General features: G+C 41.9%; 3 protein-coding genes across 7 annotated transcripts in view; 2 read left to right on the top strand and 1 right to left on the bottom strand.

The window, feature by feature from the left end:
* The first annotated feature begins 1108 nt into the window (after nucleotides 1-1108).
* Nucleotides 1109-7166, top strand: Psn (presenilin). Of its 2 annotated transcripts, none has more exons than XM_071709595.1 (8): nucleotides 1109-1253; nucleotides 1336-1583; nucleotides 1715-1962; nucleotides 2193-2402; nucleotides 2490-2710; nucleotides 2794-3066; nucleotides 3542-3780; nucleotides 3851-7166. In XM_071709595.1, exons 2-8 carry the CDS (start codon nucleotides 1449-1451, stop codon nucleotides 4004-4006), a joined length of 1482 nt encoding a protein of 493 aa, XP_071565696.1. In that variant the 5' UTR covers nucleotides 1109-1253; nucleotides 1336-1448; the 3' UTR covers nucleotides 4007-7166. The 2 variants fall into 2 exon arrangements, with proteins under 2 accessions (XP_071565696.1, XP_071565697.1); XM_071709596.1 differs by having other exon boundaries at nucleotides 1142-1583; nucleotides 3851-4012; nucleotides 6837-7166.
* Nucleotides 4326-21102, bottom strand: Klp98a (kinesin-like protein 98A). Of its 3 annotated transcripts, none has more exons than XM_071709593.1 (16): nucleotides 20728-21102; nucleotides 18822-18891; nucleotides 14799-14909; nucleotides 13995-14111; nucleotides 13289-13534; nucleotides 12813-12985; nucleotides 12251-12656; nucleotides 11877-12161; nucleotides 11267-11680; nucleotides 10996-11193; nucleotides 9484-9606; nucleotides 9082-9183; nucleotides 8868-9005; nucleotides 7791-8807; nucleotides 7449-7712; nucleotides 4326-6971 (listed from the first exon to the last, which is right to left on the bottom strand). In XM_071709593.1, the coding sequence occupies exons 1-16, from the start codon at nucleotides 20772-20774 to the stop codon at nucleotides 6726-6728; spliced, it is 3957 nt and encodes a 1318-aa protein (XP_071565694.1). In that variant the 5' UTR covers nucleotides 20775-21102; the 3' UTR covers nucleotides 4326-6725. The 3 variants fall into 3 exon arrangements, with proteins under 3 accessions (XP_071565694.1, XP_071565693.1, XP_071565695.1); XM_071709592.1 differs by having other exon boundaries at nucleotides 9082-9213; XM_071709594.1 differs by lacking the exon at nucleotides 9484-9606.
* Nucleotides 21103-24005: 2903 nt separating this feature from the next.
* Nucleotides 24006-27638, top strand: part of Myo81f (Myosin 81F) — a 37460-nt gene continuing 33827 nt past the window's right edge. For both annotated transcript variants that reach the window (XM_071709597.1, XM_071709598.1), the window contains exon 1: nucleotides 24006-24637. In XM_071709597.1, the coding sequence (XP_071565698.1) occupies nucleotides 24610-24637 (28 nt within the window). In that variant the 5' untranslated portion in view covers nucleotides 24006-24609. The remainder of the gene's footprint in view (nucleotides 24638-27638) is intronic.

A 27638-nucleotide genomic window follows, 5' to 3' on the forward strand; every position in this document is an offset into this window, starting at 1 on the left:
AACCTCCTTCTCTCCTTGCGTCAAAGGGCGCGTTCAGCAGATCAAGCCGCTGAGTAGCAGTCGAACGTGATTGGCTCTTACTTTTAGAACCAACCAATCAACGCGGAGTGTTGATAAGACGAACTCAACAGTTGTATCTGCTGAACGCGGCCAAAGACACAACTTTTCTCGCTTGCCGTTCGCCACTGGCCAGCTTCGTCGGGTTTAATAACATCGGTAGTTCTTAGGCTGGCAAATCACAGCTATTCCCTTCTTCTGAAGAATGAGTGTGATTGGCTAGTCTAAGAACTACCGATGTTATTAAACCCGATTAACGGCGCCGTGTAACAGCGGTCACTGTTTTGCCGCCCGGCCGCGTTGAAACCAAACCACCAAACCCGTTTTGCGACCGACGTATAGTTGGCAAACAAATTAAAAATTAGAGAAAATTATCTTATCCAATCGTTTGGAAATCATTTGGAGATATTTGGAAAAAACTTTTCAGAGTTTGGAAAATCATACAATAATCACAATTAATTAAAATCAATTAAGCGTATAATTAGCAGAAAGTGTCTAAAAAATATTTCTTTTAAATCCAATCGCTCCAGAATCATTTGGATAAAGTGTCGATATAATTTTTATTATTTCGAAAACAACTCTATTCTAATAAAAATTAATTAAAGGCGTCCAACGGCGGGTATGCTTCACGGGCTTGGAAAAATTAGCGGGGAAAGAAGACCCTGTTGAGCTTGACTCTAGTCTGGCACTGTAAAGCCGTGATTCACGGCTTGATTTTAATTAATTGTGATTATTGTATGGTTTTCCAAACTCTGAAAAGTTTTTTCCAAATATCTCCAAATGATTTCCAAACGATTGGATAAGATAATTTTCAATAATTTTTAATTTGTTTGCCAACTATACGTCGGTCGTTTTGCGTGCGTACTATACTATACTATACATACTATACTATAATATAATTATAGTATACTATACATACTATACTATAATAGGCCGCGTTCAGCAGACACAACTGTTGAGTTCGTCTTATCAACACACTGCGTTGATTCCTTGGTTCTAAAAGTAAGAGCCAATCACGTTCGACTGCTACTGAGCAGCTTGGTCTGCTGAACGCGCCCATTGTACTTCTTTTAAAGATGGCGGTCCCAGGATGAATCAGTGGGGAAAGAGAGAGAGAGAGAGAGAGTGAGAAAACGAGGGAGGAAGGTTGTAAACGATTGTCAACAAGTAAAGATTCCGCAGAAAGGACGATTTAGGTAGATTTAGGATGATCAGAGAAACGAGAGAATTGAATCGGACGTGAGCTGCATTTCTCCTCCTTTTTTTTTGTTATGTAAGCGCGACACGTCGAGGGGGATAAACCGCCGTGAGTGTTGGAAGTAGCACGGAAGCCAGGTGCCGTCAAGAAACGAATCCTCTATCCGCTCGTCCGGAAACACAGACTTTGATGAATGTCTGAGAGTGACTACGATTCAGCGAACGAGTATACAAGCCTGATGGACGGTCACGTCGCGGAGTCTCGCACGGACGACCTGATCCTGGGCAATGAACGTCGGAAGGGTCGCTCCAGAAGTGCCAACGAAGAGGTAGCTGTTTCAGTAAAACTCTCAGGACTCTTATTTAATCGACGAATCCTAATAACTCTTCGTTTATTTTTTACGCAGTGGGATTTAGGATGTCGTTAAAAGCATTCATTGAAAACCGTCTTTTTTCATAGGTGGAGAATGGGGTGCCCGAGGTGCATATTGAAGCGCCCGGCACAGCTGTCGCCCGATCAAACAGACGTGGCACGTCTCGTAACAATAATCAAAATAGACTGAGGCGCTACAGAGACGAGGAGGAGGAAGAACTCAAGTACGGCGCGGCGCATGTGATCAAACTCTTCGTCCCTGTTTCGCTGTGTATGCTGGTTGTGGTGGCCACTATTAGCTCAGTCAATTTCTACACGACCAAGGGAATGTACTTGTGAGTATTGCTCCAGCAATGGTGGTCTATGCGTACTGTACACAGGGCTGCGTTCAGAAATTCAACCTGGGTAACTCTAAGTTATAGTTTATGTCACGTCCTGTAGCATTAGAGTTACCAAGGTGTGCCTAGGTAACGCTGCCTAGTTACCTAAAGTTGCCTACATGTAATTCCTGAACCGTCCGCACAACCAGTGTACACGATATTTACTGAAACAATGATTTTTTTAGACTGTACACTCCATTTCATGAGGAAAGCCCCGATATGAGTACCAAAGTCTGGCAGGCGTTTGCCAACTCCCTGATTCTCATGAGCGTCATTGTGTTTATGACTGTGATACTTATCATCCTTTATAAATACAGATTTTACAAAGTCATACACGGTTGGCTGATCATAAGCTCTCTACTGTTGCTTTCAATGTTCTCTGTCCTATATTGCGAGTGAGTGTGAAGATACTGATCTAAATTTAATATACTTTGTCCATTTAACGTTCAAAGGAAGATTCATCTGTGTATTTATACTTGCAGGCAAGTGTTGAAAGCTTATAACATTCCAATGGATTTATTCACGCTAGGTATAGGCTTATGGAATTTTGGTGTAGTCGGAATGATTTGCATTCACTGGCAAGGGCCGTTGCAACTTCAACAGGCGTATCTAATCTTTATTTCCGCCCTGATGGCGCTCGTTTTCATTAAGTATTTACCTGAATGGACGGCATGGGTTGTGCTCGGGGTTATAAGTATCTGGGGTAAGGTGTTTTCGAGACGGAAGCTTATATACTGTGAGTACATCGACGATCTCATGTCCGTTTTATGCTTTTCTGCATTTTAGATCTGATTGCGGTTTTAACACCGAAAGGCCCACTAAGGATACTCGTCGAAACGGCCCAAGAACGAAACGAATCTATTTTCCCTGCTCTAATATATTCTTCCACCATCTTGTACTCGTTTACCGTGACTTATGCTGGATACGTGCAAGCAGCCACAATGGCATCCGGAGACACCGCGGTGTCTCCTACGCGTGACCAGGCGGACAATCAAAATCGAGCATCAGGCGATGCAGAAGATGCAGGAGGTTTCACTCCTGAATGGGTAGAGACGCACAGTACGAATCGAGCATTAATAACATTTCCAATAAAAAAAATTACATTAGACAACTAATTAACACTAGACCTACCGAGGGAGTTAAAATAACTCGTTTGATATTTTTAAATAATTTATTACTTATTTTTAAAACACCTTAATTTCTGAAATCTTCCCTGACTTTCATTGAAGTTACATAAATGATTAATTTTATTAATTTGTTTTCTCTTTTCTAAGATTTCTTTGGTAGAAATAAATATATAGCGAATTCGATTGGATGCACTAATACGCTAATAGATTAATCTCCAGTAGTTCTAGTGTTAATAAAACTAAAATGACGCATAAGCTCTATATACGGATTAAATATATACTAAAGTATACGTATTTATTATTACAATACATAGTATATAATTTGTTCAAGAGACTCCAAAATTTAAAATTAAATTTTAACAAACAGGCCTTTCAGATAAAGTGCTGAATTAATTCTGATTATACAGATGAACGTAGCACGAGACGCGCTCAAGAAGTGCTCGAGAACTCGTCCGCGTTGAGCGAAAACACGAGACAGGAGGAAAATCGCCCGCGAGAGTCGCAAGGACAAGCCGCGGTCGTCGAGGAGGAACGCGGAGTTAAGCTAGGTCTCGGGGATTTCATATTTTACAGCGTGCTCGTCGGAAAGGCGTCCAGCTATGGAGACTGGAACACCACGCTGGCTTGTTTCGTTGCTATTCTTATTGTACGTATTTGTATACGTTCGTTGCGATGAGCACCGACAGAATTTTCCTAATCGATTGTTTCCTATGCAGGGCCTCTGTCTGACGCTGCTGTTACTGGCCATATTCAAGAAAGCGCTACCCGCATTGCCGATTTCTATCACGTTCGGTTTGACGTTTTATTTTGCCACGAGAGTGATTGTCGCGCCATTTGCCGATAGTTTAGCGAGCGAACAAGTGTTTATTTAAAGCGAGGTATGACATTCTATTATTTAATATAATTTATTATAAAAATTGCATATCGAGGGGACAATGCTCATTTATTTACACGTTTGGTATTTATCGAATTTATCTTTAATTTTCCTATTTCTCGAGTTACTCTTTTAAATATCATTTGTTTCTGTGAATTTTTCTGGACTAAACAAATCAAGACGAAAAGTACCTACACTTTTAGATGTTTATCAGAGACTCGTGTATCAAGTGTGTGTTACGTGTATGTATGTATGTGCGTCGCAAAATGCTCAGAAAAGGGGGAAAAAATTTAAATTTCTAATATAGCAGGGTAGAATAGAGAACAATAGAAGATGTAATTTATTTAGTATTTTTCTATACGAAGCGAATTCACAAAAACGCGTTTACGTTGCGAAACCCAGGCGGTACATTTCATCGCGGCGATATGTGATACACAAGCGGGAAAATGCGCTGCATTATATAACAATTTATTGTACTCCATTGTTACACTTATGGAACATATAGGTCTCGTAGATTCATGTATAAAAAAAGCGGATAACGACGGGATGATTGCGGTGAATCGTATGAAACGCGAGGTAATGTCCGTTCGAATAAGTAATAACTGCCTCGTTATACGAAACTCAATTAGTGTTCGCAGTGTACGCACCTCTGAACGGTGTCGTTGCTCGAGTTTTCGCTATCACTAATTAATTATTAGCCAGGATGAATATGTGGGGGGTTTCTCGAGTCCAGGTTACACACAGCCATGGAATAAATACCTTTTTCTTTCTCTCGTACTACTGAAAAGCATATTTATCGTACTTGTGGCGCTTAGTGTTTTTTTTTATATAGATTTTATTTTAACGTACTAAATATAACAGCGTTTTCTCGAAGCCGGAAGTGTTATCTTTCTCTTTCGCATCTCCGAACATCCGATAAGAATACAAAGCGAGATGTCCTGGCTATGTAACGAACAAGCAGTTTTATATATACTTGGCGCAAGACACTACCGTGTCTCTTGATTAGCCCAAGATATTTTGCATGCCAATAAGAAGCTTTTTTTGGTAAATTTCAATACTTCAATCGTACAGTCTGATCGATCTGATCAATTGTTAGCCATAGCAATGCGGTATTTCCCAAAATCGATAGTTATCGTGTTGATCAACTTTGGTTTAGTATTAATATTCAAATAAATGCTAATATCTGCATAACAACTCCAACTTTAACAGTGGTCTGTTAATTCCTTGCACTATACACATTTATGCACACATGCACGCGCACGCACACACACAGACAGGCGCAAACAGACAGAGGGTATTTATAAACACTTTACCGCTACTTCAGATACTTAAAGGCCACAGTACGAAAAAAAGTGCACAGAAATACGTATCCTGGAAATGCCCTCTCACAAAATTACAGTCCTTTAAAGATACCGATAAAAAATTTTGTCTCGGAAACCGGTGCATCACATAAAAACAATTTTGACTATTTAAAATTTTAAAATTTCCCAAAAAATCAAAAAAACAGTCTGAGTGGCTCGAAAAAATTAGTAGATTTTTTCGAGTGGAAAGCTAAAAAAGTACATTTTTGCAAATTTTTACTTTCTTCGTACTTCAAGTTCAGAAAATATGAGACAGCATTAATTTTTTAAAATGTATCTTTAAGGGGCTGTAACTGGGTTTCTGAACACACGTTTGTATGAATTTTTTTCTTATTTGGATCTCCAGAACACGTGCCTGAAGCAGTGGTAACAGTTTTATTAACAGCCAGAGATAGATCCCGGAAACGGAAAAACTTTAACAAAGATATGATATCTTTCTCGCTTGTAACACATTGCTACGTTTACAATTATTACGCTAAGGGATAGTTCGTTCTTTCAATTCGCTAGTCGATTCGCTACTTCAGATTGCACATACAAAACGCTATTCGACGCAAAATAAATACTCTTCGGCTATCGGGTGAATTATGCGAAGTTATGGTCACCGTTTTGCCGACGAATTTGCTCTTTTCGCCGTAATTTACAATAACGTTCGCTTGTGCTAGTAAAACGTAACCAAAATTATAATATCAGCTACATGATTTGACTATATCGAAGGAAGGTACACTTCGTGAATTCTACCGGGCGATTCTATTGGAAAGACATTAGGAAAATATTCTATACCTGTAAAGGAAAAAATAAGTCGCTATGACGCGATATGTTTTGCCTCGCCAACACCCGCGGTCTTTACTCTCTCGTAAAGAATATATCACGTTGCATTCCCGTTAATGCCTCTGTGCAAAACCCGCGTGCACGAGACAGTATCAGTGAAGAACGCTCATTTTCTACAAACCAGTCTTACAATCGTTAAGCTTCTGGAAGCATATATAATTTTTGTAATGACTACAAAACAGGACGAGTCGCTCAACATTTGCAACCCAGTTACTGATAAGTGATTCGTAATACTCTTATTGAATTGTATCAATAAGTTACGAAACATCTTAATTTTATCTTTATATAATTTTTCGTAGAATTGATATGTGATTCAAGGAATGTATTATACGCGACAAATGTTACGGGACTCATTCTGTGTGAACGCCGTTGCTACTTCACTCAACATCTCTTTAATTTGCTATGGCTACATTTTATAAATAGAAAAAAAAACTGAAAAAATACGATGAATTATAAACATCTGTTGCTTATTCGATTCTCTCACTCATTCTTCGGTATACGGAAGGGTGAGGGTTGCACGATAGTACCTTAGCTAGTTCCGTATTTGCCGCTCTCGAACATACCGCGCCTGAAAAACGGGCTGAACTCCAGTAGGGATTGTTTGTTTATGTTGCTAAGATTGCCGTTGTATTTGTATAGAGGCTCGCAGTGCGGCAGTTCCGAGCAAACTTGAATTAACCGACGAAGATATTCCTCGAGACGTTTCCGGCGTTGCCTCGCTACGACTTCGTACTTTGGAAAGACTTGGCGTGGAGGAAAGCGTATCGCCGCGACCTGCGTACGATCAAAGAGTCCCCGTAAAATCAATTGTACTGCATATAAGTACGCGTGTTTATGTTTATGAAAGTGGTCTGAGTCGTGTGTATATTTTGTTTTTTAAATAATTAGATTTTTGCTATTTAAAGTCCACTTTAAAGCATCTATAATTCGTGTCAGAATTTCCGAATAAAATTGTATATTATTTATGTATATATGTGTGCATTCTTGTATTTTATATGTGTACAGCTTGATTTTTCAATGCTTTTCAATATTTTACACGACACATGAAATTATCAAAAAATTTTGTAATAAATATAGACTGTTCTTTCTCTATAATAATGAAATTTTTTATTTTGAATTAAAATTTCTTTCTCCAAAGCTTATGTTTGAGCTGGCTATCATTCAAGCCTGATACTTTATGCGATTGATTCAAATTCCCATATTTGTGCCACTTTCACAATTATTGTTTAGTGTAATTAAGCTATCACGTACCTTGCTACCATACTTCTGTCGCATCGATGTATACAACTCCCGGAATCTCCTGTATCTACGTAGCAGCGTCCAGCTGTCGTCCTGCGCCACGACTCGCACCTCGTACTCGTAGTGGCTGGACGCCCCGGCTCCGCGTATCACGTACGACGGCACACTGACAATCATATTAATCACGCAGTCGCCGTCATTTGCTATTAACGACGGTAGGGACCTCGTGATTGTTAAGGAATACGGACTACTCAAGCGGTCGCCGCGATTCTGACTCTGCGCAAAGAAAATGTATCTATGTTAAAGTCTTCACTGACCATTTAAGGCGATAGAGAAGAGACGTCGATGACTTACCGTCAAGTAAACTGTTGAATAACCCCGACTGGAGGATCTTTTAGACGCTAACGATTCCGACAAAGTCTCTTGATCGTTAGTATTAGGCCTGTTATTCCTGAAAAGTTGAGATCTGGTTTGCGCTACCGTTAATAGAATCGCGGAGCTATTATTCGTAGGTTCTACAACACTACAGTAAGCATTTGGTTCGTTCTGTACATGATTATCGGTCTCGTTGTTGACGAGTCTATCACTGTCGCCGTCGCCGTCGCCATCGCCGCCGCACTGGAGACGCTTCGTAGAATAACTTTTCTGTTCATCCTCCAATAAAGACACTTCCAATTCGATCTGCTGTCTCTGCAGATCCTGCAGTATCATTATCTGCCGATTGAGATCGTCTTTCGACGGGGTACCGGCGTCCAAGCATCTCATCACCATCATGCGTTGACGCGCGATTCTTTGGTTCAGTCTCTTCATCGCCGGATTCTGCTGTATTGGCGATTCTAGCGTATCCTGGAGCATGTTTTCCGGGATGGTGGCTATCATAGGCGGTTGTACGTCACTTAACGGCCCCATGGAAGCGCCTCTATTCGCATCCGTCGCATTTTTAGTTTCCACCTCGGACAAGCTTCTATCATCGTGGCCACCTCGTTCTTCGTTTGCGAATTCATTCTTCGTCATCAGATCGCTTATACACGTCGTGTCGGCATCCTCGAAGGCTATACGAAGCTCCGGGGAGTCGGCCGCTGCCGTGTGGAATGTTTCCACGGTATCGGAGCTCGGTATACTCAGCGGCAACAAATTCAAGTCCAAGGCGATCTGATGCTTCCTATTGTTCGCCTCCTGGAAGGATCTGGAGTTACAGCTGAAGGCCGTCTCGTCGCAGCTGTTCGACGAACAACTGTCGTCCAGAAACGCAGGCGTAGCGCGCTTCAAGTCCAACGATAGACTGTGTTTACGCCGTTCGATGTCCTCAAGCTGTTCCTGAGTCCGTTTTGCCAACAACATCTTCTTCTCCGTTACTCCTTCACCTCCCAGCTAGAAAGCATTAATGTAAAGAATCGTTTTGCAGAACGTTAGTATTTTATGCGTACATACTTCCGCCATGAATATCTGCTTCTGTCTCTTCGCGATCTCCATCAGTTCCTCCTCCATCTTATCTACCTTACTCTGATGTTCGTTCAGAGATTTGACCTTGCTCTGTAGCTCGTTCTCCAAAGCGGCTAGTTCTTTCTTCTATTTAAGATTACACATTTTTTTTTATAAGAAAACAATCAAACGAAATTGAGGAGAGACGTTTAAACCTACTTACGTGATGATTCACCAATTCCCTGACACTGTCGATGCACTTTTCGTCATTGAGACTGGACCAAGATTCGGGCAGACTGTCGTCACTACCGGCACCATTATCCGTCTGAAATGCATATTCCGCTTCACTCACTCTCTACAAAATTACACGGAAATTACTGTAAAACAAGACGTCCGACCTTATACATTCACATACAATCTAGCAATCGGAATATTTTACATTCCGTCGTTTTATTTAAAATAATAAAGAAATACTGCCGAGAGAGAGAGAGCTGTTATATCTGCATGGATTATCATAAAGGAAAGTTATATGAATATAGTGCGACGTATGCATCGCGTCGTTTGCAATATACGTGCGTATTACAGATACGAACTCGAAGATTCCTCGCCTTATTATAATCCTTACCTTTTCCCACTGATGCTGATTGGTTTGCGTACGTTCCTGATTGTTGACGAGCTCTTGCAATTGTCGATGCTTGGACTGCAATAATGTACGCAGATAGGCGACTTCCCTACATATACTTTCTACCTGGTATCATACACACACACACCGATGCGTTAACAAAAGAGATAATCAACAAAAGATGATTCAAAATCAAATATTAATAATTAATAATTATGTTGTAGCATATAAACGAAAAAATAAAGATATATTTATAATTGTGAAATGTCAGTGACGAGGTGGCGAAGATGAAGAAAATTTTGTGCTTTTTCCTTTACCATGTACAAAAATGTTTTTTAGACGCTATGACAATTGTAGAATAGAATCCTTTCAATAGTATAAATATTAACGCATATATATTGGCTAAATTTTATCTTTGTGCATGTCTTTAATAAATAAATGTAAATACGAATAAACAAATAACAAAATAAATAGATTAAATAAACAGCCAATGTATTCTCGCGGTGCGTTGCTTCGAGAAAATATTATAATAAGTTCTCGCCATTCTATTAATTAATACTCGGAATAGTATATCATGCGAACGGATCCCGAGGTGTGACGGCAACGAGTTAATGAGAAATTGGGTTTGTTAATCGGGAGTGTTAAATCGATCGAATGCATACTCTTAAAAATTATGTGAAAAACAGAGAGAGAAAAAACAGTGAAAGTTCGTGCAAATACTTTGTGGAGGATTAAACGCCAATTTTTGTATGAAAAATTTATTAAACAACAATATATATATATATATCAGTATAACAATAATTAGTGCCTCTGTACTTTACATCTCGCATAACAAACCCATAGACGTATCTCTATACAAACAAGCCCAAGATATGTACATACTTCACTCTTAACATTCTTACTAGATACTTAAATATATAACATTCCAAGGAATGCCATCTGTCCGGCAATATCTCTTCAGCACTAGCACCTTTTCGTGTTCAGCAGCTTACTCATATACATCAACGCAATTTGTTAACATAAACCATTTGTAAATATTAATATGTTAATTGTAAGTATACGCAATATATCTGAGGATTCTTGAGGCCGGTAGAGGAATCAAGACAATTTCATGTAGACAAATCTCATGGATAGCGAAGTCTCGTCGCAAACGACAACGAAAGCTTGCTCTAGATGAATACACATACCGATAGGCCTGGATCTAGACATCGATAGACAGTACTGTGTATCTTAATCACAAGAATTTTGGTCTGTATCAAAATGTCGTTTCGCAAACGTTTCGTTCACGTAGTCGGGACACTCGCAGATGTTCATCCACGAATTCGTGGCATCTCGCAGCGACGCGCGTGACGAGCGAAACTTTGATCACATATTTAACGGACAAACGTGCGAGTAGATGATGATGTTGCCAGACAAGCAAATAAGGACACCGATAGCGACAAGGACGAGGTAGAATTGGTACTTAATCGAGATTACATTCAATTCCGGAGACGGAGGCGCGTCCGTGTCACTTACTTGCGTCATTTCGTCCCGCCGTTCTTGCTCCAGGATATGCCGGCGGGCGCGCAGCTCGCGTTGACGCGACTCCAGGATCGCGATCGCGTCCGCCCATTCTTTCCACTGTGCGCCCCATTCGCGCTCCAACTCACGTTGGGCTCCTTCCAGCGCTTCCCTTCTAGCGGCCCATCTCTCTTCGCGTTCCTCTTGTTCCCTCTGCGAGAAATATGTAGTCAGTCAAGATCTGGCTCAACGAGAGGAGCGTCCTGATCTAGAATATTTCACCCACCTTGAAGTCCTCCTTTTCCTTTAGAAGCGCAGCCTTCTGCTGTTCCAGCTCCTCGACCGCCCTGAGATCCTCGCTCGAGTTCAGGAGATTGTCGCTGGAACAGGACGCGTGTAGATCGGAGACGCTCCAACTCAAGAGCGACAGTCTCGATAGATTGACGACCGTTGATTGCAGGTTGCCGTTACCCGAGCCGCCCTCCTTTCGGAGTTTTGCTGCCTCGGCTGGATCGTTGTATCGGAACATGTTGTTCCTACCTAAAAGAATGATACAGCCTTGCGATAGTCTTGTTGGTTTGTCCACCTGAGCAGTATTGATCCAACAGTGGGACGAGAGCGGATGTAGCGTCGCCACGCCACTATCCAGTTCGACTATGCAGTGTTCCGGTTCCACATCCGCACCGGTCAACACAATATCCTGTTCGTGATATAATGAATGTTTTTAATCGTTCTTTTATTAATTGATATTATATGTATTATACATATATTCTTTTATATATTGACATTAATAATGTTGTCTCTTAGTAGTCTCTTAATAAATTACACATTGGGTACATATAATTTCTGCTTTATTATTTGTAGCCCTGAGAATTTTATTATATTTGTATTATTACCTGAACAACGGAAGCTTCCTCTGTGCCAACTAGCGTTTTTCCCTCTTTCAAATGATACAGTGTAACGCCGGTACTGAGTAGATCGTCGTCGATGCCGACTAGATGCGGCATTTCCGAGTCGAGAACAACACCGACCCCGCTCTTTCGTAATCCCAGCGCTTTTTGCTCTTGCAGAATCTGTTGCGTCTCTCGCCACTTTTCGGTCCATTCCTCGGTCAGTACCTTTTCTTGCTCTTGCTTCTCTTGGATTTGAGCCAACAGCACTTGCGGTGGTTTCTCCACGCTCTACAAGTGACAAGTAAATTATATATTCTCTAAAATAGTAATGAGAAAGAATTTGGAAAAAGAAACGTGACTCATTCACAAATACTTGCCATATTTTTGTCGATGAGAGACTTCAACTTTTCTATCTCCGCTCTGAGCTCTCTGATGAGTTTCACATTCGCGTCTTCGTTGATAGTCGGCTTGTTGATGATGTTTTTCGCACGATTGGCGTATCTAAGAGTACTGAGAGTGTCGTGGTAATTGCATTCCGCCGGACTGATAGTCGCTATCATGATAGTTTTGGAGTTGCCGCCTAGGGAATCTTTCAGCAGCCACGTGAGCACGCTGTCGCGATAAGGAATAAACGTGTTACGTTTCGAGGCGGACGCGTCACCGCTGGCAGAACTGAGCTCAGAGAGCGTGGATATCACAGTGCCTAAAGTCACCAATGACTTGTTGATATGCGCGCCTTCTTTTAGTCGTTGACCCGTCGCTCCGGTCGCGTTCGCCCGTTCACTGAAGAGGCAGAGAAAGATCGGATTTTAAGAAATCGCGTAAACACTCGTCACGGCGTTTTTGCTTTGTTTTTTTTTCTTTCTCTATTCTTTCATTTTCGCGAATAAACGGACTCGAAAATAACTCGACTTGCAGATGCTTTTTTTTCGGGACTACCTTCCGGCCAAGTCGACTAGGTGCACCTTGGAAACAGTCTCCGACGGCATGTTGCCTTCCGAGAGGCCGGCCTGTACGAAGGTTATCGTAAAAATCGCGTGACTCCTGCTACTCACGTCGTTCATCTTTGTGCTGGCTGTAGTCCTGTGCGTATTACCTCTCACCATGCATTCCTGGAACAAAAATAATAATTTATTGATACTTTGATTATCGATTGCGAGGAGATACGTACTATTACATATTATTTATTATTATAAATATTATTTGTCTTATGTATTATTTTATAAGACTATATCTTTATTTATATTGAAATAACAACACCAAGAAATTTATATTTTAAATTACGATGCAATAAGAGAGATTAATTTACAAGTATGTAATTCTTTGTGCTGTTGCCATTTCAATAAACGATAGTGTAATGAGCAGATAAGCGAGTAGAGCTTGCTATTAAGAGACGCTTTGCTTTCTCGTCTCACCTGAATGTCCGAATAATCGTAAACGAGATGACATGATAGATCTTGGACATAAGGCCCTCCCGTGGGATGTTCCCGTACCCTCAGCGAATGGGATTGGCTTTGGTCCAGTCTAAGCAGATCTCTCACTCTTTCGTTATAGATTTCCAGGAAAGATACTTCCGTTCTGTACGACGCCCCGCTTTCCTTTCCAGCTGCCATTCTAGCGAAAAGCGTCTTGCAAATCCGTGGTATCAATCCCTGAGATTCCTACAATTCGTACATAATAAATTATAAGAACGAAGAAAAGAGATTGCCAGATTGAGATAAAATCAATATGTTACGTCTTCTAAACAAAGGTAGAAAAAGTTTGATTAGTTGTGGATTTTTCATTTTGCAAAATTTATATTTAATTTGGCTAAAATTGAGGAAAAGTAATGATCAATAATTCAGTAATTATTTTTAATAATATCAGAGTAAGATTTTATTTATTATGTCCCTCAAGGCTGATTCTATATCGTTTAATTATATCTACTCGATGATGCAAAAATTCCATGCTCCGCAGTGATTGAGAATTTAATTCTTCTCGTTCATTCATTTTCCATTCTTTCATCTTTTTAACTAACACTTCGAGGGAATATCTGCGCAAAAATCCTTTTTCTACCGATAGGAAATGAAACTGAATAAAAAGGAGATAACGTCTTTTTGACGAATTAGATTATCGCATTACCGGCGTGCCCATCATTGTAAAGGTCTTCCCGGATCCTGTCTGGCCGTAGGCAAAAACGCAGGCATTGTAACCCTCGAAGGCACTTTCTATTACGTCCGTACCAAGATCGTAGAAAACCTGGAGGGAGAACGATTAGATTAGGATCTTTCCCCATCATTCGATAATACGAGAGGCGGCTTCGCTTTAATAACGCGCGGAAACGAATTTCATCAGTCTGGCGTTAGCCTTCAATGAAACGTGCTATGCATTTTACATAATGGCATTTAATTAGGTCATAGTAACACCGACTTTAACGATTATACACCGTAGCCCGAAGCGATTACTGCGATGGTCCCGTATTGTGTTCCACATAATAACAAGATTATTCTGTTTGATTGTGCTTTGACAACCCTCTTTCATTCGCTACAAACGTTTGTTGGAAATACTAATCAGCCCTAAAGCTCCTGTTATAACATTACAATGGACAGAGCTGCCGATTATATCCTCAGGAAGATCAATTGTTGTTACAATTGTTGCCGCGCGCTTAGGAATATCAATTATTGCTATAATTATATTATTGCCGCGCTCGTCACGCTCTCCTCCTTTCTCTCGTATATCTCTTTCCGTTTGTAAATCGCTATCGGCGCAATCAAGCTAATTATAACTGTGCGAGCGTAAAACGACCGATTTCATCTTTCCGTATATGGTAACGTTATTGCGAACGCGTTTTTAAGGTCGACAGTTTCGTCATCGATCTCGCGAGATCTCGAGCGAATAATTTTTGTCCTGGTTTTCGTTTGATAGAAAATATTGACTGATATGAACCTCTTCCTGGGACGCATAGTTTTCGTCGTTCGAATCGAAGGACCAGTAGGAGTGATCGAACGTGAAGTCTTTGTACTTCCCCCGGTCGATATCTCTGCAGCTATCCGGTGTCTGGAAACAATAAGTGGTAATCGTTATTTTAACGTCTTACAAGTGTTCGTTATCGTCGTCGTTAGTGCTAAAGTTCAATTAGACAATTCTACAAGTTATACGGATGAATGAGCAATGGAAACTAATTATGAAGGTGAAAGGGGAATATAAACTGTATTTATATAATTAAGTCTACTACATTTATAAATCACATTATATCCATATACTACTCAAACTCTAAAAAAGGTTTTCACGATTTCCTAGGCAATTTTGCTTAATTTTGCTTTATTAAGGCTAATTAAGATAAAACGGCAAAGTTATTATTTGCAAAGTTAGAGCAATTTATTATTATCTGTTTCTCTCGATTTTTCTTTTTTATTCATACGAAACTCTCAAAACAAAGTCTATCTAAAAGTCTAAAAATAGAACTTTGAAAAATTTCAGGCAAAATTTATATTTTGATGTTCTCAAAATAAAAACAAAATTTTCAAAGAGGCCATTTTAATAAAAATTCTCTGATAAGCCTCTGATTTCCTAAGGCAATAAAGTTTCCTCAGGATTTCAGATTTTTCAGGTTTTTCCAGATAACAGAAATTCCGATATACATATATAATCCGGGATCTTCCGTAAATTGAAATTTCTTTCTAACAAAATCCTTTATATATTTGTTTTTCGTCATGGAACGCTACTGACTGGCATTTAAATCATCCGACTCGCGTATATATTATTCACGTGACGTTGCTATATACGGTAATCACACAGACTGTGCATTCTTGACGTTGGCGTCTACGTAACCGATAAAGCATCGCTGGGAACATCGTGTGCTGCATTATGCAAGAAAGCGAATGGAAGTGAATGGATAATTAAAAAAATAAGACTAGAACGGTTTTCAGGTCAATCTCGCTATTACGATTTTGCATGCACTTCGTATCACGTGCACAAACACGCCAGCGCGGTGGTCGGAAGACAATGTATTTAATTTACATATATTCGCATGCGGAGTTTCTGAACTCCGCTCGACGATACGTAGTTCGAAACAAAGTTCCAAAATCGCCCGTTAATCCACCCTCGATAAATCTCACAATCAGCCTAACTGCTTATTGTTAGTCCAAATTAATTCTAACTGCTTATTTCCACAAATTCACAAAGTACAAGTGAATTAAAAATGTATATAAAATATTTCAAGAATTATTTCATTCGAAAATAATTACCGTACTCGATTGTGTTATTTGTATCGTTAATTTTTACGAGCAGCTTGATAGTTTGAGCAATTCGATTTTTAAAAGCGCGCTTTAAGCCTTCGGCCAAGGCTGCACTTTAATTCGCGCTCGTCGGAGATCCTTCCTGCCCAGCGATCGTTCTCCGCCGGGATTGGCCTTCTCTTTTGATTAGAAAGAGAGATCGTCCAGATAAGGTTTAATTGAATGCGGATAAAATTGGATTATACAACGCGGCGCGGCCGCGCGGCAATTGCGCTCGATTGCGTAGCCGCAATCGTCGAGCAACGAGTTTGCTGCTGGTTTTGTTTGCTGCGGTCCAGCCGCGATTTTCGCACTTTCTCCTCAACGCATACCTTGTTATCTTTCAGCGCGGAGATTCACGCACGTAATTAGAGACTGAGTGACGTACGGTCGAGATACTTTTTGTTTCGTTAAATCGTTAATGGTTTATTCTTGCAAAGATCTTTCTTGCAAGGTAATTAAAATAATTATGCTATCATAACACGTCTATTTTATGAAGCTTGCAAATTTAGATTTTATCTCAGAAAGTTGAGCAATCTTCAAAATTTATTTTTTAAAAATCACGCTCTCTTCACGCTTTTTAAAAATTATCTGCAATATTTCCTAATTCTTGAAATTTTACCAAAATTATTAGCTCGGGAAAAAAGTATATAAACACGATACTATCTTTGGTTGAATTTATTGGTCAAAGGTTCAATTAGCAATTATGACTTGGAAATCCATAAAAATTATTCGAGCAGAAATTATGACACTAGATTCGCTAAGCATTGGGCGATTATAGCGAAAAGGAACAGAGAGAGAGATCGTCCACACGTCACGACTTCCGCTTTGAAATTCTTTAGAAAGTTTATTTAAGGCCATTATTTCTTGATACTTTGCGGTACCACGAAGTGAATTTTTACACGCTCAAACTACAACCAGGGATATTACTATTAATACAACTAATCAATTTTGTACAAGGTTTCTATACTTAGTATACTTTAAACAAGCTTCTAATACTGACTGGAAATTTTACTGAACAAATTGACACTATTCGCAGGACATCTTTAGATGAAGATTAATTGACAGATCGTACAATTACATATTGAAAATGTGGCATCGAATCTGTCACAATATCGAGGGAAATTTGATCACGTGGCGAGACGTCGAACTTGCGATCCGCTGCTATTAGCTCGGGCTTTACGGCGCTTTAGAGAAACTATATGACAGTGGATTCGAGTGATGTAATCGCGGCTTACATCACGAACAGGACCTTCAGTCTATGAACATAAGAGCCAAAACGTAAATATGCGACAACGGCCACTTTTAGCGCATAAGAGGTGCGTCTCTCTGTATAACAGGTTGATGATATTACGCCTACGCATCCTATATAGCGACTATCTATAACTCGAGCTCGTAATAACTATTATAGTACTATATATTCAATAAACATCAACAATGTTGTTGTAAACATATCTCGGTATTTAAAGCCACGAATAAAGTGTTCGTGGAAATAAAATCTCTTTAAACTGAACAATGAAAAATATAATTCCCTTGTTACTTAATCTTGGAACATAAGGCGTGAAAAGTCCTTTATTTTCAGTAGGCCGTTGTTCAAGGATTGCCTCGATGTTTTCTCTAATTCAGATCAACGAGATTAAATCTCTAGAAGGTCGCAATCATTAGAAGGCTCATATTTTGCAGAAAGATGTTTAGTGTATCGAATAGGAAAAAAAGAAACTTTATTATCAAAATTGAAACGTTGGTCTAAAGTTCCGTGAAGTTTTCATCAGTTTTAGAGTAAAAGAACAAATATTTTACATTGCCAAGAAAGATAAGAAAACGAACATAGTAAAATTTTAGACTTTTTTCCGCCGCGCCTCAGTAATTTGCCCACCCCTCCATGTACCCTCTGTTTTCCGTCTCCTCTGGAACATCCGCTACGTAGGGATTGATTTCGCGTTCCTGCGAAACAAGATCGAAACCGGCTCCGAGACCAGGCAATCTGCGCGCGAAAATCGTCCGTGCGAGAGCTGCTGACCTCGATTGATAATAATCATACTCGGAATTTTACCGTCGCATTTGTGCAGCTGCTCGGATCAGCTGCTGGGTAACAATAACAACAATCATAATGATTCTCAACGAAAATTAAATATTATATTATTATACAGTCCAGCAAAAGAATCCAAAGAAAAGAATTATATTATTCTTTATTTTCTGGATATGGTTTCAGGCTGAAAAATACCTACTCACACATCGCAGTTTTTTAAGAGATTCAAAATCGACACGTAATCACAAGTTTCTTAAAATTGTGACGTAATAAAACATTTCTGAGGCTGCAGAATCGTATAGTGAATGTAAAAAATTGCGTTACAAAACGCCACTGATCTAGCATTCTGCGAACTCCGTCACGAGCTATAAAAGAAACCTATAAAAAATAGGTAACAATTGTATAATAATATCACAAATTCACCATTGCGGCTAACAATAAGAAAATCGTCGCATAATCAATAATATAAGCCCGATCGTTTTGTGATTTTTTTTTTGCTTTGGATGGAGACGCGACGATGGTAACTTTCCTGTAGCAATATTACGATAATCCGATTACTTATAAGAATGTTGCGTGGTGCTGAATGATAAGGAAAGCAGGTGCCACCCCGTACATTTCGACAAGGGCGGATGGAAGTGACGCGCGCTGGCGAAAATAGCTCACCTTGGTGCTGAAGATCCGCGTCCTCTTGCCGCTCATCTGCACAATCAGCTTGTCGTTTATCGCTACCTCTCTGCAAAGCAACAAGCACGTTGTCATTATCATCGAACCGGCATCGACCTGTCGTCCCGACGCGCGCGACGTTACGGACGGACATTATTACGGCGACCGAATTCGGAAATCGACGAGACGCGCGCGCGGGGTCGTTCGCTGGTCCATAATGCACGCCAGTCAATACCACCGGTGGCACAATTGTGTCACGTGCTTGTCAATAACCGACGGCTCTGAATCGGGAATCGGGAGCGGCTGTCACTTATCAAACCTTTTTATTTTACTTTCCACAGGCGACGAAATAATTGAATCCGCCGTTTCAAAGAGGATACTGCTCCGAGGGATCCCCTCTCGTCCCCTCAAAAAAATCGAACGTCCGATATCGTTAGTACAACTGTGTCACCATCAATTGTTAAATGGTACGTTATTATTGCGCCATTTATAGAGGAAATATAGAGTTGAAACTAAACGTATTCTTCGTATTCGGCTGTATCAAAAGATGCGGTCACGTTTTTCTCGCTGAGCATATAAAAAATGTAATGAAATTCCCGAAAAAAAAAAACGCTGCAGCTTTTTCGTAATTTAACAATGACTTATATATTCTCTTAACTCAGACCATGTTGAAATAAAATCCTTTCTAAAATTTAAAAGTGTAATTTGAAGCGTAGGATGATTCAAGATTTGCTCTTCCAATCTTGACTGAAATGACTGAATTAACCTGGCAACGGAGACTCAATGTAGAAGTCAAAGTCAAGACAAAATTGATGGGAAAAAACTTTTTCGCGAATTTACATAAATTTAAGAGACGAAGACAGACAAGATCGAGATGAATTGAGTAAAAACTTTTATTCAAAACGCGCGGAAATAAATCATTTCTCGTATTGATTTTTACTTATCTGCCTTCGACTCTTTTACAAAACCACATAGAACGTGCGAGAAGATTGAATCGTTCCAACGATGACGAATCCACGTGCAATACGACTTCAATCGTATATTCGTCGCGCTTATGCATCAGCCTTTGTATTCAATAACATTGCGTCGGCGATTCCAGCGTCGATTAATATCGATGATACGCTGCGACGCGAAGAAACATCATCCACGAGATGTTATTGACCGCAAAATAATTGCGTAATAGTATCGACTGGCAGCAACACGGACAGCGAGAGAATCTAGGATACCAAGGGAGACACGTTCGGGATACTGGAACGTTCCTTGAGCACGTCTTTCGAAGAAACGTCGCGGCGAATTTAGGTGCAACGGTGCGCGCGTCGGATGCGTCCTAATCGTCGTTATCCCTCTGCGTCGACGTATAAAATCTATAAATATATACGTATAACATCATTCACACTATATCGCTTGGGATTTGTATTCGGGGCTTTAATCAATCGATCAGCGTGCTCATCACGCTCGCGTAAATCTCTGTAGTAAACTTGCGCGCGGTGCATCCTGCATCGAGAGACACGTTGTCCTGCCTTCCAGCTGAACTATACTCGGAGCAATTGGACTGGCGTCGTCCGGAAAGAGAGAGAGAGAGAGAACGATCTTGTCGCGCCGCGCGACGGACATTCTAGCGCCGTAATTGTAGGAGAGCGACGGCAAGGGCACGACGACATCACAACTGAATGCACACCCAGACAGCACCGTGTCCAAAATCGGGACATAAGACGTCTTTTAGACATCTTTTTTTAGTAAAACGTCTAAAAGATGTCTAAAAGACGGCTAAAAGACGTCTTACGTCCCGCTTTTGGACAAGTGTGCTGTATATGGGTGGACTCTTTCGTCCGACGCGAGACGAGGCGAGGCGAGGCAAGACGGAGCACGGACTCTTCCGGTCACCAGTTGCACGACACACACGCACCTCTTGTTGAAGGGTCGAACCCTCACGGCCACCTTCACCGATGCCATGGTCTCGCGGGGAGGAGCGCATCGGGCTCTCGGGACGAAGAAACGCGATCAACGCCACCAGGCCACCGCCGCGTTTTCCCTCGGCGGCGACGAGAGACGCGGAGAGGAGGCGCGAAAGCGTCTACGCGAACAGCGGCGCGGGACGCCTCCGAGGAGCAGGAGACGTGCGTGGCGTCGCGACGACGGGCGGCGTGTACGCGGGCTAGCGTGGCCTACGGAAGACGCTGGCGTCGTCGTCGGGTCATCGTCGACCCTCTTCCCCACACGCTCGTGACTCACGGATGACCGCGAGCGACTAGCGTAACTCAGTACTGTGCCAGTCTGTGCGGCCTGTGCGCTGTGCGCCGCCGCTGCGCCGTAGCCGCCGTACCAAGCGGAGCGAGTCGAACGAACGCGGACGAATGCGCATGCGTGATTCCCGCGCAACTCGATCGCGGCAGCCTATTTGCTCGAGGACCGAATAACCGTCGAGGGCGAGCCGCAAAAGATATTCAAATTAATACCGGACACCCTGGAAAGAGAAAAACATCAAAGGAACGGGGGGGGGGGGGGCGTCAGTGTGTCAAGGAAAATATACACGTATACTTTAAATCAATATTTGAGACGTTGAAACTGCGTTAAAAATAGAAAATAAGGAAAAGGCGGGGGGTGTTTCTTTCTGGAAACTTATAAATATCTATAACTTCTATTATTACTCAATTCTCTGTTATAATTCTCTATAATTGCGCGCAAAGTAATACGGTCGCCCTATATATACATTCTTCAATAAAACGTTGAGTCAATATATTTGCCAGTACATTTGTCAATCAATATTATTTCGAATTCGACGATTGGATCCAGCGATTCGACGCCCCAAGGGAGGACACTCGCAGGATGGAGAAGCGCGTCGTGGATCCGGATCCTTATAGAAACAGCGATTTGCGCTTTCCTTGAGACGTCTTTGCGTTGCACGGCGCATAATGACGTCATCGGCGGCCGTTAGCACGAGCAGAAGCGGAGAAGGCCGAGCCGCGCCACCCACGCCAGCAAAGATCGCCGAATCGAATCGCTCTGCTGCGGTTTTTCGACCGTGTAACGGCGGTCGCGGCGAGAATTCGCGTCGTCGCGTCGTCTTGTTGCCAAGCCCAGGGAGGTCGGCGAGACAAGCCGCAACGTCCACCTGCCGGCTTGATGAAAAAAAAAAATTACATGACAGCGCGAGAATGTCAGAACAGGATAGAGCAATCGAATTTTTAAAGCATAAAAGTTACTCTTGGGACGAAAGAAGAGTCTGCTTTTGTATAGCTCGATGGTAGATCTGTTTTTTTTACAGCTAAACTAGTATACATTCTTTGTACTTATAAAGTGAGCTCAGCCAGCACGCATGTCTAATAAAAGATGTCGTAAAGACACCTTTAAGACATTTTTAAGACATCCTTAAACATATGTATTTAAAAGACACCTTAAAGACGTCCTTACGGTGTCTTTTAGACATACGTGCTCTGACTGGGGAAATATATGTTTGAAATTTGGCGAAAGCGAGAAGGAAATAAAGTTTTAGTGCAGTCGTAAAGTGCAACAATAAAAAGAACAAACCTATATAGTGTTCAAGCTGATCGAATTTATTACAAAATTACAAAATGTGCAATACCACAGTTAATTCCGTTATGAGAAATTGAAACATTTATCTGGATAAAAAATTCAAGATATCGAAGAATTCGCTGTTCCATTCGTCTTGGCGAGAAGACACGAACGATAAATCGCGAGAGCCTTGAAGAACTGCGCGGTTATCCGCGTACATGTTCGCGCATAGTGATTCGTAACCGATCAGGTTGACGTAATCGCGTCGCGCGGATTGTGTTTAGGCGCGCAGCGCACTTCCGGAAGACTAAATACGGTCGCGGGATGATGATGGTCGGCGGGATGATGTCCCGGTCCTGCCATTGACCGCATAATGTCGCATCGCTTATGTATATGCTAATGTAGGCCGTAGGCACGCGTGCAGAAACAAGCCAGGAACGAATCTCAACGACGTCTAACAAAGACGCCTGAAAGTCGGTGAATACGGATATGTAATTCCTGACGAAGAACCTGTTTACCTGTCGCAGAAAGGGAAACGGAGGATACGCGACCGCCATCTTCCAAATCATTCGACAACTTAATTGTGATGCATGTTTCTGCCCTTATATATCTCTAATCGTAAAGAGAACGCGCTATCTCGAAAAAAAAAAAACGTAAATTGTAGAATGAAAATTGTTTACGACGCTCGAATCTGTTGTTAGCGAAGTTCTGTTTTCGAGAAAAACGCTAAAATATCACGTGCAAGATTTTGCTTTTTTCGCTATTTTATTTCTTTTACAATTATTCCCTTTTATACTTATAAACCGCATAATTAATCTGGCTGAAAATAAAATTAATTAAGAAATCCATCGACAATAATGTACATGTACAGAATACTTTAGACTTTAGACACACCGGATGTTCTTCCGGTGGCTCATATTAGGTACGTGTCTAAGACAAATTTAACGTCGTTCTTCTTCAACGGCACGTTTCTAGGAAGGTAGACCATCACTCGCGAATTCTCTCAACACTTTTTCTTACAAGGAAATATGCAGGAGATATTTTGAAAAATAATAAGTGAAATATAAGATCATTGTGATATACAATTTAAAGAGACAAGTCATTTGTGGTCTGAACTGGATTTTGGTCTAGCCTATAATAATAATAATGTGTGAATTTTTTGTATACTTTTTCCAATTTTTAAAAATACAATATTTTTGAAAAATCTGAATAATTAAGTACTTTTAAAAAATCAAGACTTTTGCTTAAAACATTTTTAAATATCTTTTCACGACATACAATTAGAAATAAAAAAGTCGGTTTCTTTAAAAGAGTTTGAACGATTTTTTAACGCATCTAAGAACACTTATTAAAAAAATATATGTGTTTCTTATTTTAATTCTATAACACATTCAAAATAAAATTATATCAAAAGTGAGAGGGAAAAAGCGTGCATTTTATCATATAATCTCCGTTTTTGCCGGTTGAGTCGGTCTACACTGTCGAGGTCTACACAGATGGCGGCACTCGCTCGCGAGCGTTCGGAGAACGCTCCGAAAAGGGCCGACTCCAGGCGGCGCGTCACGAACCGTCAGAGGCGCCAGCCGGGGGAGTCCTGGGACCCGGAGTGGAACGGAAGCGAGAGGGGGGGGGGGCGGGAGAGCGCGGATCGGCTCGGGGATCGCGGACGGTCGTATAGTCGTGGGCCGGTGGGCCGCGTCAGTTGGGTAGCAACTGTCGGGCACGTGTGTCGGCGTCGCTCGTTCTCGGTGCCAGGGGTAAATAACGCGTGCGCGGGTGGCGGGTGGGCTCTGTGCGTGCGTGTGTCGTGACGGGCAGTGGTGGTGGTGCGCGAAAGGTGATACTCCTTAACTCCTTACTCCTCCTCCCCCCGTCTCGCGCTCGTCGCTCGCCTACTCCTTTCCCGCGAGCCCTCGAGGAGGAGGCACCGGGGATGCGGTGAACTTGTAAAAACGCGAACATGTGATTCTCTGACAGGGCGAGACAGGCCCCCCTCGTCTCGGCGTTACCCCCGTTTTTCCCCCCCCCCGGCTCTGTCTGCCGTTTCGCGTCTAGCCGTTCGCGGGGGTAGTAGTGTGCAGTTACCCTGCTCGTATACTCGCGCTCTCGCCCGCCGGGATACGCCGCTGGACCCCCTCCGTCCCTCCCCCCCCCCCCCGTCCCGCCCGCTCGCCCCCTACAGTAGTGCGCGTCGAGGGGTCGTCGCCGCGCGCCGCGGAGGTAGATATGACGTTCTGAATTTCGGAGCAGCGAGAAGAGCCACGCGCGCATCAACATGGTCACCAAGCACTTCGCATTGCAGGGTGAGTTTTCGCCCCCCTTCCCTTTTTTTCCCCCCTCGTCCGCGCCGCCCGGTCGCCGCGCTCCTTCCTCGCTTTCGTCCTTCCCTCTGCCGTTCAACCCCCCGCCGTTGCCTTCTCGGTGGTGTATGCATATCCGTCGTCGCCCCCGCCCCGAACGTGTCCGGAGGCGATAACGCGCGTAATTTCTCGTCGCCGTCGCGACGCCTCCTTCGTAGGGGTACGTCGTCGACCTCCGAAGAGAGAGAAAGAGAGAGAGAGAGAGAGAGAGAGAGAGAGAGAGAGAGAGAGAGAGAGAGAGAGAGAGAGAGAGAGGAGAGAGAGAGAGAGAGAGAGAGAGAGAGAGAGAGAGAGAGAGAGAGAGAGAGAGAGAGAGAGAGAGAGAGAGAGAGAGAGAGAGAGAGCAGGGTGGGTGCAGAACGGGTGGGTGCCACACTGGGTGGTGCAGCTCGATCACAACAATGTAGTCCGCGACGTAGCGCGTACTTTCTACACACCCGTTTCTGCCTACCCTTATCCTTTCATTCCTCTTCTTTTTGAAAATAATAGATAATGGGAGCTTTCCAGCATGCAAGCGACACAAATCGACACAAGTGTCGTTTTGTAACTCATTGCCAAAAAGGAAAGATAGAATGACATTTGTGTCGACTTGTGTCGCTTGCTGGAAAGCTCCCAATGTAGTCTTGATAAGAGACGTAATACCCACGCGTTGTCCTTCGGAGCGCGAACTAATTCCAACGAAGGAACTTCAACGTCAAACATCGTCGTCAAACGTTTCTCTTGTTTGTAAAAAAAAACCTTCGCTTAATTGAAACAGCATTCTCACGTGATGTCCTACAAAGGCTTGGAAATGTCGACGAATTATACTTATTATTATCAATTTGCAGTTGTTAAATTGCAGCTGCTGCGGTAATTAATTATTCACTCTCTGTGTATGTGATAAAAAATTTATTTCAGCCTTTACAATTCGCTTTCGCGATTCGATAACATTCTGCTACGATTGTTGACACAATTATGGTCACTAATTAAATCCTAGAAGTTGTTAGGTAGCGCGATAATTACTTTTTTATTGAATAGTGGGAAGTATTGCGGTATTTATGTTGTTACGGCGAAGCGTTAGAAGGACTGGAGGAGCTAATAACGATTCGATTCGCCTGTCGACCGCGAAAACACTCGCGACGACCACTTCTCAGTTCCGCTCCTCCCTCTCGTTCGTTTTCGGCATACCTACTGATCGAACAGGCGGGCGTTTCTCATCGTGGCCGTTCGTCTCGTCGCTCACCACGACGTTTCTCCGATGTTTACTCTCGCCACTGAATTCAGGAAATCCGTAGTGTTCCCGAGTTTATAAGCGAAAAGGCACTAAGTCTTCGTGAACCAAGTTTCAGACGAACAGATAAACAATGGAATTAGAGTCTTTTAGTCAGTTTTAAGCAAACCGCACTGTTAAATATTAATAGATAAAATTTAAATTGATACCTTGAGTTAAGTGACATTTCGTTATTTTTAATCATGTATGTCGAAATTTATTATTTTCAGATAAAACGGTATTATTTCAATTCCATTGGTTTAGTTAAATTAACATTGTTTAGTTAAATTAACGACATATTGAGTAAGAAGCAGTGGCGATCTATAGGAACAGTTAAAAATTACTCAAATTGAGTACAACTTGACACCACGAATTTGTAGACGCTACAGTGTGTAGTAAAATTTTAATTTAAAGCGCGATATATATTTACAGAGATATTATACGCGATATTGAAAACTGATGGAAAAAAATGCAATCAAGAATTATTTTTCTAAACTTTTTCACTAAGTAAACGTCGAGTCTGAAATCAGAGAGTCGGTCGTTAAAATCGAAGCGCGGCAGACGCCCTGCGTCTGTAGAGAAAGCTTAAGTCGCGATTAAACCTATACGCCTTGCCTTTCCGCTTTAAAAATTTAAAAGTCACCTTCGACCGAACATCTGTTAGCGCGATCGAGGGTCGTTTCCCATATCGATTGTCATCGCGGGCAGCATGACAGCGTGACAGCGACATGTGAGCGTAAACCCGGCAGCAGACCTCTGACTGCTGCACGATGTCAAGTTCGCGGCGACTTTCGCCGGTTCGACGCTCAATCGATTCGCGCCCTCGCGTAATCTCCGTCCTCCTCGCGTGTCCCGCTCGCGGTCTAAGTACGCTCGTACGCTCGTACCCGTGCACGCTCGAACGAAGAAGTCAAGGGAACACGACGGTGGGAAGAAAAAATCCCACCGTAGTTCACGGGTTCACGAGAGCAACGACCAGCGTGGTTGCTCCACACCGCGCGCGTCGCCGCGATGTAAGTAGTCGGTGTAGATCACCGCGATGAAAGAAAAAAGCCGCGTGATGCAACAATCGCAACGATTTAACAGGATTCGATTACACGGGATAGAAGTCCTGCTCGATATTGTGTTACTGCATTTTAAAACAACAAATGGAGGGGTAAAAACCACAGTGGTGTAAGTCAAATTTTTAAAAATATTTTTTCGTGTGCATAGATGCAATTTATTTATTGTATAGATTGCATCTATGCACGCGAGAAAAAATTTAAAAAAAAATTTGACTTACACCACTGTGACTTTTACCCCTCCAAATATCGCTGTTAATTAATATCGCCATTATTAATTGCAATCGTTAACGTTGGAAGATATCGCAATTACAATCTGTTTGACAAATTTATATTTACGTCGAATCAAATGTACAAATATTTCAGTGTTTTTGTGATGAAAAAATCTGCGTGCAAAGCTCGATTGATAGGCGATGCAAGATCGCGAAGAGGTTTCTTGACGAAGCGTTAACTCGAGTGTACGATCGGCATCCGTAAGGCGTCTATCGAAGATATCAGCGCAGCTGATAAAGTCACTTATAGTATATACTTTATGATACACATATACATTCGCGGTACTGGCCTTACGTCCCGAGTACAAAGCAGCCAGTCACACTTCAAAAAGGCGCCGCAATGTGAAATGCGCGATACGATA

Source organism: Temnothorax nylanderi, unplaced genomic scaffold (genome assembly GCF_030848795.1).
Source record: "Temnothorax nylanderi isolate EJ_2023f unplaced genomic scaffold, tnyl_v1.0 TNYL_tig0080_pilon, whole genome shotgun sequence".
NCBI lineage: Eukaryota > Metazoa > Arthropoda > Insecta > Hymenoptera > Formicidae > Temnothorax > Temnothorax nylanderi.

Coding starts and splice junctions, on each gene's coding strand:
- Klp98a (XM_071709592.1), bottom strand. CDS start 20,774: ATGGCATCGGTGAAGGTGGCCGTGAGGGTTCGACCCTTCAACAAGAG. Junction 14,112..14,798: donor ACTATGCGTCCCAGGAAGAG/GTTCATATCAGT, acceptor TTCTCCCTCCAG/GTTTTCTACGATCTTGGTAC. Junction 12,657..12,812: donor CTAGTCGACTTGGCCGGAAG/GTAGTCCCGAAA, acceptor CTGCCTCTTCAG/TGAACGGGCGAACGCGACCG.
- Psn (XM_071709595.1), top strand. CDS start 1,449: ATGTCTGAGAGTGACTACGATTCAGCGAACGAGTATACAAGCCTGATG. Junction 1,963..2,192: donor ACGACCAAGGGAATGTACTT/GTGAGTATTGCT, acceptor TGATTTTTTTAG/ACTGTACACTCCATTTCATG. Junction 3,781..3,850: donor GTTTCGTTGCTATTCTTATT/GTACGTATTTGT, acceptor TTTCCTATGCAG/GGCCTCTGTCTGACGCTGCT.